Source organism: Lepidochelys kempii, chromosome 3 (assembly GCF_965140285.1).
Source record: "Lepidochelys kempii isolate rLepKem1 chromosome 3, rLepKem1.hap1, whole genome shotgun sequence".
NCBI lineage: Eukaryota > Metazoa > Chordata > Testudines > Cheloniidae > Lepidochelys > Lepidochelys kempii.
Genome location: NC_136382.1, coordinates 115,423,348 through 115,438,391, shown reverse-complemented (window position 1 = coordinate 115,438,391; position 15,044 = coordinate 115,423,348). Strand labels below are relative to the sequence as shown.

General features: G+C 41.9%; 1 protein-coding gene across 6 annotated transcripts in view; it reads right to left on the bottom strand.

Moving 5' to 3' along the window:
• The window catches only part of MTHFD1L (methylenetetrahydrofolate dehydrogenase (NADP+ dependent) 1 like), a 247,896-nt gene that overhangs the window by 75,011 nt on the left and 157,841 nt on the right, over window positions 1-15,044 (bottom strand). For all 6 annotated transcript variants that reach the window (XM_073337644.2, XM_073337645.2, XM_073337646.2 and 3 more), the window contains 3 exons: window positions 12,263-12,304; window positions 7,557-7,657; window positions 6,668-6,845 (listed from right to left, as the gene is read on the bottom strand). In XM_073337644.2, the coding sequence (XP_073193745.1) occupies window positions 6,668-6,845; window positions 7,557-7,657; window positions 12,263-12,304 (321 nt within the window). The remainder of the gene's footprint in view (window positions 1-6,667; window positions 6,846-7,556; window positions 7,658-12,262; window positions 12,305-15,044) is intronic.

Sequence of the window (15,044 nt, the reverse complement as noted above, 5' to 3'; positions counted from 1 at the left end):
CTATGCAGGACACTGGAAATGTTCCAAAATATCTTCGAGACTGACTCTACACCATAATGTGGCAACACTGGTGACATCATGATGTCATGCCAACACAGGTTTCAGAGTAACAGCCGTGTTAGTCTGTATTCGCAAAAAGAAAAGGAGGACTTGTGGCACCTTAGAGATTAACCAATTTATTTGAGCATAAGCTTTCGTGAGCTACAGCTCGCGAAGCTTATGCTCAAATAAATTGGTTAGTCGCTAAGGTGCCACAAGTACTCCATGCCAACACAGGAAGTTGACAAATATATTAGAAAAATAGAAGTAATCTGGAAATGCTGAAATGCCAAAGAAACCCTTCCTCTTCCTTCTCCTGTGATTTCTCCCCTCTCCCAATTTAGTTTTCGTTTTTAGCAGAAGTTAGGTGATTTTTGGCTTCCCTATCACAGCTGTCAGTTCACTATGTCCGAATCTATTTAAGAGACACTGGTAAGTCTCTGTGACTGACAGAATGTGCTGATTCTCTGCACCAGTTACCTCTCCCCGAGTCTCATCTCTCTCTTCTCTCTAATTCCAGCTGTGTCAGTCTTGTTTTCCTGCTCATGCACTGGCTCACTGTGCTCAAGCTGCTTTGCTGGACAGAACACCACTTCCAGCAGAGGAGTTAGCGAAGTGCCTTGATTCAAACCAGTGCTTCCTTATCTCTTTGTCTCAGGTATGTTGATGCTAACAGAGAGAGTTCAGTGCACCCGCAGGGAGACTAAACCCTGAATCTTTTCATTTGCCAAAACAATGGGATATGAGAACCCAGATACTTTACTGGGCATGCACTACTGCAGCAAGTTACCTCTACTTCTGTTTTTTTTTGTTTAAGAAAGAGTACTTTAACCATTGAAGCCAGGAAATTTTTCGAATGGGATGCACATGCTTCTATCCCCTGCTCTTCTCCCCCCCTTAACCCTGGTTATCTAAGCTTATGTTAATAGATCAGTCAGTTTATTCTGAGTAATAGCTTTCTGCTGTAATTTAAAGACTCGTACTTCAAGAAAAGTGAACCCAGAAAGGAAGTCTACACTGATAAGAATTGAAATTCTGATATTTTCCATATGTGCCAAATATATTTTCTCCAAAAAAAACACAATGAAGTACAGATTACTTTGTAAAGAGTTCAGAAGGTCTTTGTAGCCAACTTCATTCTCCAACCACCAAAAAAGAAATACTTAACAAGAAAAAACATTCAAATGACAAAATAAGATGGGTTAGTGTATGCACCGGGACCAAACTTTGTCTTTTTTAAACCACATGCTAATAAAATATTTCTTACCATTGCTAATAATATTTTAAACAAAGTTATGGCTCTTCAAAGCCTATCATAAAATCTCCGCCTTACTTCTGACTATTTTTTCCTTTTTTTAAAGTTTCCCATGTGTAATTTCTGATATTACAAGCCCTTTATGTATGCTCCTCCCTACACTTTTAATATGACAGGCCCTTTGGGAAACTTGTTGTAGGCTGTTCCTTGTCCCGGACACCAGACACGCTGATTTTCACATCTCTTTCTTGCATGTTCAGAATCAATATACAGTTATTCTTCACACCACCCTCCAAATATGCTTGAAATTTATTTTGCTCTCATAGTACTTATTTACTTGTTCATACTAGCTCTTGAAAAGTATTTGTTAATATGGTGCTAAATGCCAGCTAAACCTAATGTTTAAAAAAATAACCGTTGAGGGGAAAAATCAAATTTAATGTAGCTTGTTTTATAAGCAAGAATAACTTGGTGGAGTCTGAAAAGAAAGTTATTTTACATGTGCACGTGACTACATTTAGACTGAAATACAACAGAGTAACTGATTCTCAATTCCTACCACTATTTGACTGTATGTGACACTATATCACACCAGTTCATCTTGAAAATATTTCTTTGTTTTTCATATACTATGCAGATTTCAAAACATGTGAAAACAGAATTTTCTTAGAAGACGAAGTTGGAAACATGATGTGAAGCAATACAAAGTTAGACATGCTGCTTAGAAAAAATTCAGAGAAATAAAGTTCAGCTGATTTGAAGTATTCTCCTAATTTGAAACACAAAAACAATATACTACAACCTTTTGTTTTACTACGTAAGTGAGAAAAATAAAAAGGATCCAAGAATCAGATTTAAAGTTTTTTTCACCCGACTCTGGGAAACATTTGGAACACAATGTTAAGATACTGAATGAAAAAGTTCTCCCAAAGTAACTTGACTTGTTGGAAGTGGTTAGGACTTCATGCATATCTGAAATTAATCCACACCAGGGGAAATCAATGAACATCAATGGACTAAATGGATGAAGAGTGAATCTGAAGGAGTAAGAGATGAATAAAGGGCTTTCTGCAATATTCTCACTCCTCCCTTACCACCCTGATCCCTTGGCAACCCCATTGGTGATCTCTTGGAGTTCACGGATGATTGGCTTTCATAAAATGAAAGCCAGTTATCACTGGTGGATCCGCAGATAGCTAATGAGACTGATCTGGGATCCACAGATCTTGTCACAACTCGGGTAGACATTTCCCAATGGAAGGGGCAGATCTGGACTGCTGAGTCAGAGTGCGGCACGTTGTTTCCTCCTTTCCAGTTTCTCTGTTGGATCTCGAAATACTGGGATCCTTGCCACCAGGTCCTTTTCCATTTTGGTCTGTTGAGAGCTTGGGTTTCCCATGAGTTTGTCAATATTCCACTCCTTCATGTTGGCTATAAGGGTGTCTCTGAAGCATTTCCCCACACCACTGCCCCTTGTCTGTTGACCCTCAGCAAAAAATCCCCATAAAAACCAAACCAAACCAAAGAAGACTCATTGAATTTGGCAGTCTCTGGATAGGACTGGAACAGGAATGAAGACTCAACTATCCTCTCATCCGTGTCCCTTTAGGACAAGGTTGAGGCAGAAAGACACTGAAAATACCCCTATATCATCCTGCATACCTACTTCCTGTATATCTAATTCTCTTGATTTTTATACCACATTCATCTCCTTGGGACTGTCACCATGAGGTACCTGGTCTTTTGTTGAGCAGAAGAATTCAGTGCCCAGTATTGTCAGGCTAAAATTACCCACTATGCCCTATGTTCAAATACCCTTTTTTCATTCCACTAAGGTAATTATAAAGCTGCTGATTGGCCCATTTACAGGTGCTTGCCCTCTCTGAGATCTCTGTGGACAAGAGGCGGTGGAGAGAAAAGTAGCGAGATGAGGGTGCCAAAGGAAAGGAGGAGACAGAGGGGGAGTGATAAGGGCCTGGGGGTGAGGAAAACAAACTGAAACAGTAGAGGCAGAGATTCAAGAGAAAGGAGTCACAAAAAAGTCCTCCCCCATCTTCCCCATCAGAAATAGTGCCCACTTGTCAGAAATAGATGAGAAATGAAGCACTAAGGCTTCTTCAAGCAAGATAAATAGAAATGGGGACCTTTTTTTGACATATAGTAAATTTGCTGAAAAATACATCTTTGAGGGCACTGAAACTTGCAAATTTGGATCAATTCACCAAATACTTTCATCCGGATTTTTTTTTTAAATGTCCAAACAAAATATTTTGACACTTTGGAAATGAACCTACTGACCGCTATTCCTACCTACATGCCTCCAGCTTTCACCCTGACCACACCACACGATCCATCGTCTACAGCCAAGCTCTGCGATACAACCGCATTTGCCCCAACCCCTCAGACAAAGACAAACACCTACAAGAGCTCTATCAAGCTTTCTTACAACTACAATACCCACCTGCGGAAGTGAAGAAACAGATTGACAGAGCCAGAAGAGTACCCAGAAGTCACCTACTACAGGACAGGCCTAACAAAGAAAATAACAGAACGCCACTAGCCATCACCTTCAGCCCCCACTAAAACCCCTCCAACGCATTATTAAGGATCTACAACCTATCCTGAAGGATGACTCAACACTCTCACAAACCTTGGGAGACAGGCCAGTCCTTGCCTACAGACAGCCCCCCAGCCTGAAGCAAATACTCACCAGCAACCACATATCACACAACAGAACCACTAACCCAGGAACCTATCCTTGCAACAAAGCCCGTTGCCAACTGTGCCAACATATCTATTTAGGGGACACCATCACAAGGCCTAATAACATCAGCCACACTATCAGAGGCTCGTTCACCTGCACATCCACCAATGTGATATATGCCATCATGTGCCAGCAATGCCCCTCTGCCATGTACATTGGTCAAACTGGACAGTCTCTACGTAAAAGAATAAATGGGCACAAGTCAGATGTCAAGAATTATAACATTCATAAACCAGTCGGAGAACACTTCAATCTCTCTGATCACGCGATTACAGACATGAACGTTGTGATATTACAACAAAAAAACTTCAAATCCAGACTCCAGCAAGAAACTGTTGAATTGGAATTCATTTGCAAATTTGATACAATTAACTTAGGCTTGAATAGAGACTGGGAGTGGCTAAGTCATTATGCAAGGTAACCTATTTCCCCTTGTTTTTTCCTACCCCCCACCCCCAGACGTTCTTGTTAAACTCTGGATTTGTGCTGGAAATGGCCCACGTTGATTATCATACACATTGTAAGGAGAGTGATCACTTTAGATAAGCTATTAGCAGCAGGAGAGTGGGGTGGAAGGAGGTATTTTTTCATGCTTTGTGTGTATATAAAAAGATCTTCTACACTTTCCACAGTATGCATCCGATGAAGTGAGCTGTAGCTCACGAAAGCTTATGCTCAAATAAATTGGTTAGTCTCTAAGGTGCCACAAGTGCTCCTTTTCTCATTTCAAACATGTCGTTTCAAATCAACCTTTTATTTAGAAAATTTCATTCCAGACAGACATTCAAACATTCCCCTAGAGCAGAGGTGGGCAAACTATGGCCTGCAGGACACATCCAGCCTATAGGACCATCCTGCCTGGCCCTTGAACTCCTGGACCACCCCGTGCTGTCCCCCCTCCTCCGCAGTTGCGCCGCTGCGCAGCGAGGCTGCGAGCTCCTGGGGCTCTGAGCGGCCTGGTAAGGGGGCGGGGAGCAGGCGGTTGGATAAGGAGCAAGGGGTACCGGGGGGGGGGGCAGTTAGGGGACAGGATGCAAGGGGTGGTTGGACGGGGGTGCAGTCAGGGGACAGGGGGCGGATGGATAGGCAAGGGAGTCCCGGGGGCCTGTCAGGGGCGGGGATGTGGATGGGGTGGCGGGGGGCAGTCAGGGGACGGGGAGCAGGGGCATTGGATAGGGGGTGGGGTCGGTCAGGGGACAAGGAGCAGGGGGTTTGGATGGGTCAGGAGTTCTGAGGGGGGCAGTCAGGGGGCGGGAAGTGGGATGGGTCGGATAGAGGGCTGGGGCCAGGCTGTTTGGGGAGGCACAGCCTTCCCTACCCTCCATACAGTTTCGTACCCCGATGTGGTCCTCGGCCAAAAACTTTGCCCACCCCTGCCCTAGAGCCAAACAATTTTTTATTTTTTTATTTCAGTGAGGAAAACTGAAAAAAATCAGTTCTGGTTTGAAACAAACCTACTTTCTTCTTTTTCAGATCAGCCACTGAACCGAAGAAATCAATTATTCAGCTCTAAGTATGAACAGACCAAGTCATTACAGACAAGACTGATAGCAACACTTAGAGTTAAGACTGCTTGACACTTTCCATTATGAGACCTTGTTTTTAGTTGCTTATAACTACCAAACTTCAACAATTCCAGATGAAATTTTTCCATGCTGGATGTCTGCCACAGGCTGAAATTTTAAGAAAGTTTCAGCAGAAACAATTCTGTTATTTGCAAGAATTAAATTAGGGAAAATAAACTGGTTTTGCTTATGTTAAAAAAAAAGTCTTACAAGTATTTTTCTTGATAAGCTCTAGCACCTTCATCTATTGAAACAGAGATTGAAACTTGGCAGTGTTGTGGGGGAGGGTGCCACCAAGGAGTTAGACAGTTGCATTTTGCTGTTCCTGTGAAAATCCACCCAGACTTGGCCAAGTTGTAAGCTTCTGAAAACCATTATTTGCACAAGCTCAGTAGAGGCTTGTTAGCAAAATTCTTGGCAATATAATTCTCCAAACATTCTGTCTGCACTGAGTGCGTTCCACCCTGCGGCTGTAGGGGCCAAGAAGGACTTTGTCTGCAATTGCTCCTCCTGGCAACCTGGGGATGCTGTAACACTGGGCACTTTGCAGACAAGTAAACTGAAGAACAGTGAGTGTAAGTGACTTTTTCAATGTCAGAGAGCACATCAATGGTAGAGATGTGCATACAACCTAAGTCTTGAGAAACTATCCTTTGCCTAAAGAAGGAAAGGAACACTTTAGGGAGTCACAGGTGTATGCATTTCAAACAGGATGACATCAAGAAAATGAAATTTCAGCTGAATGCCATGAAAAGCCTCCTAGGACCAGCAGAGGCCTCATCACTGGGGATATTTAAAGCTAAACAAGACAAAGCGCTAGTAAGTATGCTATCATGCAGCGAGCAGTCCTGTACTGCCAGAAGTACTCACTATTTCATCTTCAGTAATAGTTTTATTTTTTAATCTGCAACGCCTGGGATATTATTAAGCCAAGCAAGCACCTTCTTATAGCTGACATCTGAAAGGAACGCTAAATAGATTTGTTGCAACATCCTCTTTGTTCTCCATCTGAAACTATTGCAACATTCTTTTTAATCATCTTACCTCCAAGTTGTACAGATATTTGAAGCTGTTTTCCTGACTGGCAGCTTTTCTCACAGCCTGAGCCAATTCCACAGCTCCTCTACCACCAGCTGACCAGTGATTGCAGGGCACTGCATCAAATGCTCCAGACTGTTTTGCAATCTCACAGACTAAATCAACTTCAGCATGGGAGTCAGTTCTGCCAACCAAACAGTTCTGTCATTATTTTGTTTATTTACTCTTGTACAGCCTTATTTGTGAAGCAATGCTCTGTAGTTGCAGTTGTGAAACAAGTTAGTTATGGAAATCATACAACTATTAAATGTTTATAAAAACCCCAACTGTCTTAGGTACATTGAAGTAGGAATGTTTCATTTAAATAAGTATTACAAATCACATACAATACCATTCTATATTTATGTGATTTGAAAACCTCTAAAAGAGGCAGCTAGAGGTTTTTTTTAAATCTTTATATGCTTCAGGATGTATAAAAAATTTACTCTTTTTTTAAAAGAAATCCTTTCTACAAGTCAAATATAAACTTCTCTCTCTTTCCTTTAAAAGCTTCTCTCTTCATGCCATGATTGGTGGATTGAAAAAACAAACGTAAATAGGAAGGTGCTCTAAATAAAACGCTGAAAATTGCATTACAGTTTTCTGAATTTTAAAATATTTTCAGGACTGAACCAGCATATTTAATTAGGTCACAACACCAGCAGAATCTTTGTAACTCTTTTGAGTGGTATATGAAGTTAATACTAATTTTACTTCCTGGATTTTCACCCAGCTGTGAGTGGTAATATATTTAATATACTATATGAGGTGAGGAAGTAAGTGATTACACCTCATGCAACAACAATGAGCTTGAGCTTTGGGTCCACTAGCATGAGTAAAGGATGGATTGACTTACTTGAAGACATTTAGAGCAACTACAACAGGAACTCCAAAGAGTTGAGCAATCTGAATTTGCTTCTGTAGATTACAACAGCCATCAGCTACCAGCTGGAGATTCTACATTAAACAAACAAAAAAACAAACGGAAAGAAATGGCAAGGTGTCACATCTTTTCTAGCCAAAGAAATTTCCTGAAATTACAACAAACATGGTTAGTTGTAATTATTTTTATATTTATGGGTAACCTTCATAATAGGCTTCAGACAAAATACTTTTATGTATCCTATTAATTCTGACTTCAGTAGCAGGAGCCGCATTTACATAACTGAGCAGGGTCTAGATCTTTTACATTTGAGCATGTTGCCAGATTGCTCCCTTCTGGGACACAAGCAAGACAGAGTTGCTGCCAATTGGCTGCCAATCAATAAACAAGATGTCAGAAAACATCTGTGGGCCAGTTGACATTGGCAGTGGTATGGACTGCTGCCAGTTCCCCCCACTCTAATTCATGGCTCCATCTAAAGGAGTTACACAGTAATACAATTCATTAAGACATTTGCTGCTGAAGCTTTCCATCACAGGACTGACGCTATCTCATCTGGTTCCTCCTAGGATCCTTTTTCACCACATATCCAGGCCCAGGGAAGACAAATGGAAGGAGGAGATGGACTAGCTTTCTCATTCTCCTTCCAAGCTCAAATGCAGGGAGAGTTCACTCAAATCAAAATCCTTTGTGTGATGCCACTTAATTTGTGAGATAACACTAATGCGGGCATTCTATTAAAGGCCCAAATACCAAAAGCTTCCCAGAGAGAATGGTTGACAGGGATGCTACCTGACATGAGGCCCCATCCAACTCCCACTGAAGTGAATGGAAAAACCCACTGACTTCAGTGGGAGGCGGTTCAGATCATAAGCCTCTCAAACTTGGGACATTTAAAATACAAGACAAGACAAGCCCACTCAGACAGCTCTCTCTTTCCCACACACGTGAACATACAAGCATACAGTCCAGGTGATTTACTACTGTTGATTTTCTTAGGTTGTTCCATCCTGTTCCTGACTTAGCCCTGGTCTACACTACGAGTTTAAGTCGAATTTAGCAGCGTTAGATCGATTTAACCCTAAACCCATCCACAGAATGAAGCCATTTGTTTCGACTTAAAGGGCTCTTAAAATCGATTTCTGTACTCCTCCCCGATGAAGGGATTAGCGCTAAAATCTACATCGCCGGCTCGAATTTGGGGTCGCCTCTGGGAGCTGTCCCAGAGTGCATCATTGTGACCACTCTGGACAGCACTTTGAACTCCGATGGACTAGCTAGGTACACAGGAAAAGCCCTGGGAACTTTTGAATTTCATTTCCTGTTTGGTCAGGGTGGCGAACTCAGCAGCACTCAGCAGCACAGGTGACCATGCAGTCCCTCCAGAATCCCCCTATCATCTCCGTCCCTGATGTTATTGCAGATTAGAAGGCGGGAAAAAACGCACTCGCGATGACATGTTTTCCGAGCTCATGCAGTCCTCCCGCACTCACAGGGCACAGCTTAATGCATGGGGGCATTCAGTGGCAGAGGCCAGGAAAGAATTGCTGTGTTTGCTTAACAGCAAAAGTATCATGCCTCACTAGAGATCTTGCCCAAGCCAGGTCGGTGTTTCACATACACTCCACGCTGTGTCAGCCTTGGGAGGGGGCATTACCGCTTTGTGAGCGGGAAGGCCATAGGTATAGACATTGCATTAGGTAGCTTCTGTAGCTAGAGAAAACATTCCTGTGCATTCAACAAAATCTGTGGCAAAAAAAGAGAAGCCCCATTCAAGATGGGTTTCTGTAGTGTAGTGGTTATCACGAAAGGTCCCCGGTTTGAAACCGGGTGGAAACAGGTCACTGTTTCTTTCTCAGACTCCCCTCCTGCATTTTTAGTCTTAGAACAGACCGTGCTGTGAAATTTTACTTTGAATTATATCAATTATGAGTTAAATAATATGGCAGCTCTCTCTAAGTTATAGTCCCAGGTTCCTTACCCTTTCAGCTGCTCTGATAAATTAACATTTTTGTAAGTGGCGGGGGAAAATTTTCATGAAGCCTTTTATAGGGAAGAAATGCTATCTAGGACTCTGAAATAATCTTAATGTGGCCCATGGAGTGCAATCCTTCATTCTGGATTTGTCATTCCACAAATTGAACTGCTCCTTACTATTGTCCAGGCTTCATGAGCCATGGGAACAAGGGGCAGGCTGGGGTAGGTGTGACCACGCTGTGCTGCTGGCTGGGAGAGCAGCCTGAGGCAGAAGCCTCCAGCTCGCATGATATTCCAGGCAGGACTGAATCTCCATGAGACGAAACTTAAAAACGAGAATGACCTGGAGTCACTCCCATTCGGTGCTTTAAAAGGAGGATAGCCATGTCCGTCAAGGCACCCCTGATCAACCTCACCAAGGTCTGCCAGGAGCACCCAGGAGACGTACAACGGCTATCTGTCCTACTGCACCATCTGCTGCAAAGGCAAGGAGCTGCTGCTGTGTAGCAATGCAGAACTGCCAGCAGCACCCAGGAGACGTACGGTGACGGTGAGCTGAGCGGGCTCCGTGCTTGCAGTGGTATGGCAAGCATGGCAGCGAGCTGAGCGGGGCTGGCGGCTGGGACCCTGCCTGGCAGGAGCAAGTGGATGGAGCCCAAGAATGGCAGCGGGCTGAGCTGCTCAGCCCGCTGCCGGTCTGGGGCTCCGTCTGCCAGCCCCGCTCAGCCTCCTGCCTGCCTGGGGTTCCGATCATCCAGGCAGGCAGCGGGCTGAGCGGGGCTGGCAGACGGGACCCCGGAAAAAAGGCGCAAAACGATGGTCTGCCGTTGCTTTCACGGAGGGAGGGGGGGCCCAACGACAGGTACCCAAAACCACTTGTGACAAAGTTTTTGTCCCATCAGGCACTGGGAGCTTAACTCAGAATTCCAATGGGCAGCGGAGACTGCAGGAACTGTGGGATAGCTACCCACAGTGCACCGCTCTGTAAGTCGATGCTAGCCATGATAGTAAGGACACACTCTGCCGACTTAATGCGCTTTGTGTGGACATACGCAATCGACTGTATAAAATCTAATTCTAAAAATCGACTTCTATAAAATCAACCTAATTTTGTAGTGTAGACATACCCTTAGAGGTTTTAGGCTTTGCCAAGACTGTATACTGATTTTCCATGGAAAAGTACATTGGAATAGGAATTTGCCCATCATGTAACGTAAGGACTGATATAAAAAATATTTTATCTTCATTAATCCCTCTATTCCTGAATCCACTGTTTAGAACTACTATAGGAGAACTAGGTATTATTTTTATAAGCCAAACATACCATGGTAATGCCTTACAGATTTATATCTATATAAATATAGATATTTATATCTATGGTATGATATATATGATACCATATTTATATCTATGGTATGGTATCTTATAGATTTATATCTATATCAGAAACACATACTAAACCTAGTAATAACCAGGTTGCAAAACTGTAATTAAAAAAAAGTAGACAGCAGCTAAAGCACAAGTAATAGGCTACACAAAGGCTTTATCCACAAAGATGAAACATAGCCCACATATTTATTCTTTAAACATATATAGCCTATGTTTGAGCTGTGCCATCTTGCTGTCTAACACCAGGCATGAAGAGCAGGATTAATACTAAGCCTTAGAGTCAGCACATTATCCTAACAGCTGAGACTGGATATGACTCTTTATTTTGAATGTGTTAGAGAATCTCTTCCTGTTTCATTTCCTAGGGCCATTTGTTTATGGGGTTTTTTGTATAAGGTGAGGCTTGGAAATAGTGGCTCCCTGTCGTTAGCACGAACAGAGATAATATAACTATTACTTTCTATAGATTTTCATATATACTTTAATTTTACTTACAAATGTCAAGGGAAGGAAGGACAGAAAAAGGGAAAGAAATGCCAACATTTCAGCTCCTAAGTTGTAAAGGGCCTTTACAAAAGGGCCTTTGTAAAGGGTAAATAAAAGACTTGTGAAAAAAAGGTAACTGTACACACGCAATGAATAATCAGGTTCCTTCATATGATAATGACACAAGTAGATTCCTTAATGGGCATTTGGTTAGTCCATGAATTCAGATAATATACCAAGAACAATTTTCATCTCCCGAAACTTGGAACGTTAAAGAAGTTTCCACAACTTTTTTACTACAGTTACCATATTTGTTTGATAATCTGAATTCAAGTGTATTTGTTTTGAGGTAAATAGAAAAACTCAATTTTTAACATGAAACAACATCTTTTGATCAGGGAAAAAAGGAGGCTACACTTTACAGTGGATCTCTCTCATCAGAGTACTGAAGTGAAATAGAGTTCCTTTATAGGAAGTATACTCAGTTGAAGTAACTTCCAAGATCAAAGATATCTAACACTAGGAAATGGCTTCTTAAGTCTGAACACTACCATTGCTATCTTACTATGATATTGCACTCAATCCACACAATGCAGCAAATAGAGAGATTTTCTTCCCTTTGTAGGTATTTTTCATCTTTATTTTTAAATTGTATCATAAAACCTCAATCAAGAAGCGCTTGCTGCATCTACTGCCGGCATCTAAACTCGCCACTCTCCTCTTGTTTTATCGTTTGCAAAGTAACTGGCAACTCTGTTGTTTTAGATCTTTTCAAATCAAAACTTTTTAAAAAGGACAGGATTAAGTTTTACAGTAATTGCTCTTACCTCTTCTGTATATTCTTTCTTAAGAGGGGCACCAGCAGTTACCTGTAATCGTAAGCAAGTAAAATTAACAATCATCTAACAACGTTAGTCAACTACCTGCCTGGTCAGGAGTACAACTTTTTAAAAACGTTTGTACTCCAAAACATCACGCCCATTGCCAATACGAAACAATAAGACCTTCCTTTCCAGCAACAAAAGTTCAGTACAACCACAGACCATGGCCCTAGAGAAAGTTACAGCTGTACAAAGCAAATGGCAAAATGAATCACTTTCCCCCGACCCAAAGATAAGAATTTATGTCTTCTCAGTTTATTACAGCAGTGACTCAGTGTCAGGGTTTTCTTTTCCCCTCCCCAAAAAGCAGTAATGGTCAGAAAATTACTATGAAAAAATGGCAACTGGTTACTCAAGAAATCAGTTCTCGGTGTGCATTTTAAATCCTATCTGCTGATTTTGGTGACACAATGAATTTTTACAACTTTATACAATGTTTGTACTCTAAGGCAAATATAGCTATTGAGACAGATATGGCAATTTCCTTGGTATACCTTCTTGAATTAAGTATCTTTGGGATCCATTATATTGAATGGTTTACGTATATTTGTGGGCTGGGATTGTATGTAACCTTTCAACAGGGGAGACGTGACAGATGTGAGACTGGGGATTCAAAGGACTATGCTGAACAACGTGCCAGACAAGAATGGACTTTTGGATCAAAATGTGTGAAGTTGTTTTCCTGGGGAATATCTAGGAGGAGGTGAATGCAAATTCCTCACCTCCCATTATGCAAAAATCCAGCCTTTTGAAGCTCTGCCCTGAGAAGTGAGCCACTGTCTACTGATCACTATTATATGCAGTCAAGATCAAAGGCCCAAGCCTTATCAGTATAAAGGAAAGACTGATCTGTTCCTGGGGGTTCCAGTTCTGAATCTGAGACAGTTATGAACTTGTAACCATGGGAAAAACCCAGTTGTGGGTTTTGAAGGACTCAAAGGACAGAAGGACAGAGTCTGAGGCTGGAGTTGGGAGGACCTCTGGTAAACATTTTAGCACGTGTGTAGATTCTTTTATTGTTTTGAATAAATTCTCTGGAATGCTTTCACCTTAAGAATAAATGAGCTTGCTTATGTTGTGTGGTAACATATAACTCGGTCAATTATGTTGTTCACAGCCTTTAAAGAGAAAGCAAACCACAGATGTTGGCTTGTTTAGGTAGTCTGGCTTGTTGGGAATATCACATTGTAGGCAGGGAACCGTGAAGCCTGGAAAAACCCTGGTCAGGAGGGAGAGAGACATGGGTTTCAGCCTAAGAGATGTGACACCTGAGAAGCCAGGTGCCTAGAGTGGGTGCCCCTGAGGGACCATGGAGGGGGAATACAGGTGCAATTGCACTGAACTGTGACAACTTTAGGAGAGTGAGCTGGCTTTGCTCCTGGCTTGGGCATCTATAGAACTTTAACTAGGTTCTGACTGTAGAATCCTATTTTTATCAGTGATGATATGAGAGACAGCAAGAATCCTGCTCGGCTTTCAAATTCAAGGCCGAGTTCGTGGGACATGTAAAAGGAGCAAAATGGATATGGAGTCAGTGAGATGCAAACATGAAAAACCGTGGTGCCATTTTAGAATCACTTTTCAGTGTATAATCAGAGTTTAAAAGCTGGTTCCTCACCAAATTTGAGGTGGCTCTACTGCTTAAAAAAAATCACTATTAACATGTATAGAACTCCTACAATTTCATTTAGGATTTCTTCAGAATGGAAATATGAGCACATAAAAAATGGCAATTGAAATCCACATATTAAAATACCCACTTCTTAGAAACTCAGTACATCAGATAACGAGTAGGTATTCTAAGTGATTATTTTTGGTCATAACTCACTTGAGAAGGTAAAACACACCTTTGCAGTATCCTACAGTATAATCCATCTACAACAAAGGTGGTAAATATATCAGGATACAATTAAAATCCTATTTATAGTGAAAGTCTTGCCGTGCGTTTTCAGGTAACAAACCAATGTTAAGAATATACCTATTTCTTGAAATAGAAAACTGGCTTCTGTATACATTTTAGTAAAAGGTTTAGGAAAAGTCACGCTATTGGCTCCAAGTGCACCCCCACATTGGGGAAGAGAGTGAAATTTTTTTAAAAAGATCAAAGAATGAGATGCTCACCCCGACTGCAGTCACTTTACACTGGGCAAAAGTGCTGGAATAGCATAAAGAGGCCCCCCTGCATTGCTGAAGGAGGATTCTCCCATTGCTGAAATTGTGGAAGACTGCCATAATGCTGCCTTCCAAGGACCCCTGGAAAGTTCTGGTGTAAGGAGCACACTGAGAGCAGGGCTGCAGTACACAGGCAGCCCAGGGATGCTGCTATTACTTATACAGCTCTCAGGGGATGTCTAAATTAGATCAGGGACTGTTACCCAACCATAAAAGAAAGAAAATATATACTGTTTACAGGAATTGGAAACACTGCCTTTCCTCCAGCCACATGATTAGTGTACAGATTTAGGTATAAAGTTACTAAATAGTTGATCACAGGTGACACAGACATGGTCATCTTTCATATATATACATATTGCACTCCCCAGCACCATAAAGAAGGTGGAACTCTGTATTAACCAAGTGACTGAGGGGATAGCAATCCAGCACAGAGGGCATAAGCAGTTGACAGCAGGAATGGACACAGCATTCTTGTGGCTGATGGAACCATGCCTTGTGGGCAGCTGCAAATTAGAGCAACACTTAGGCTGCTCTACATGACTCCTTGGGATCA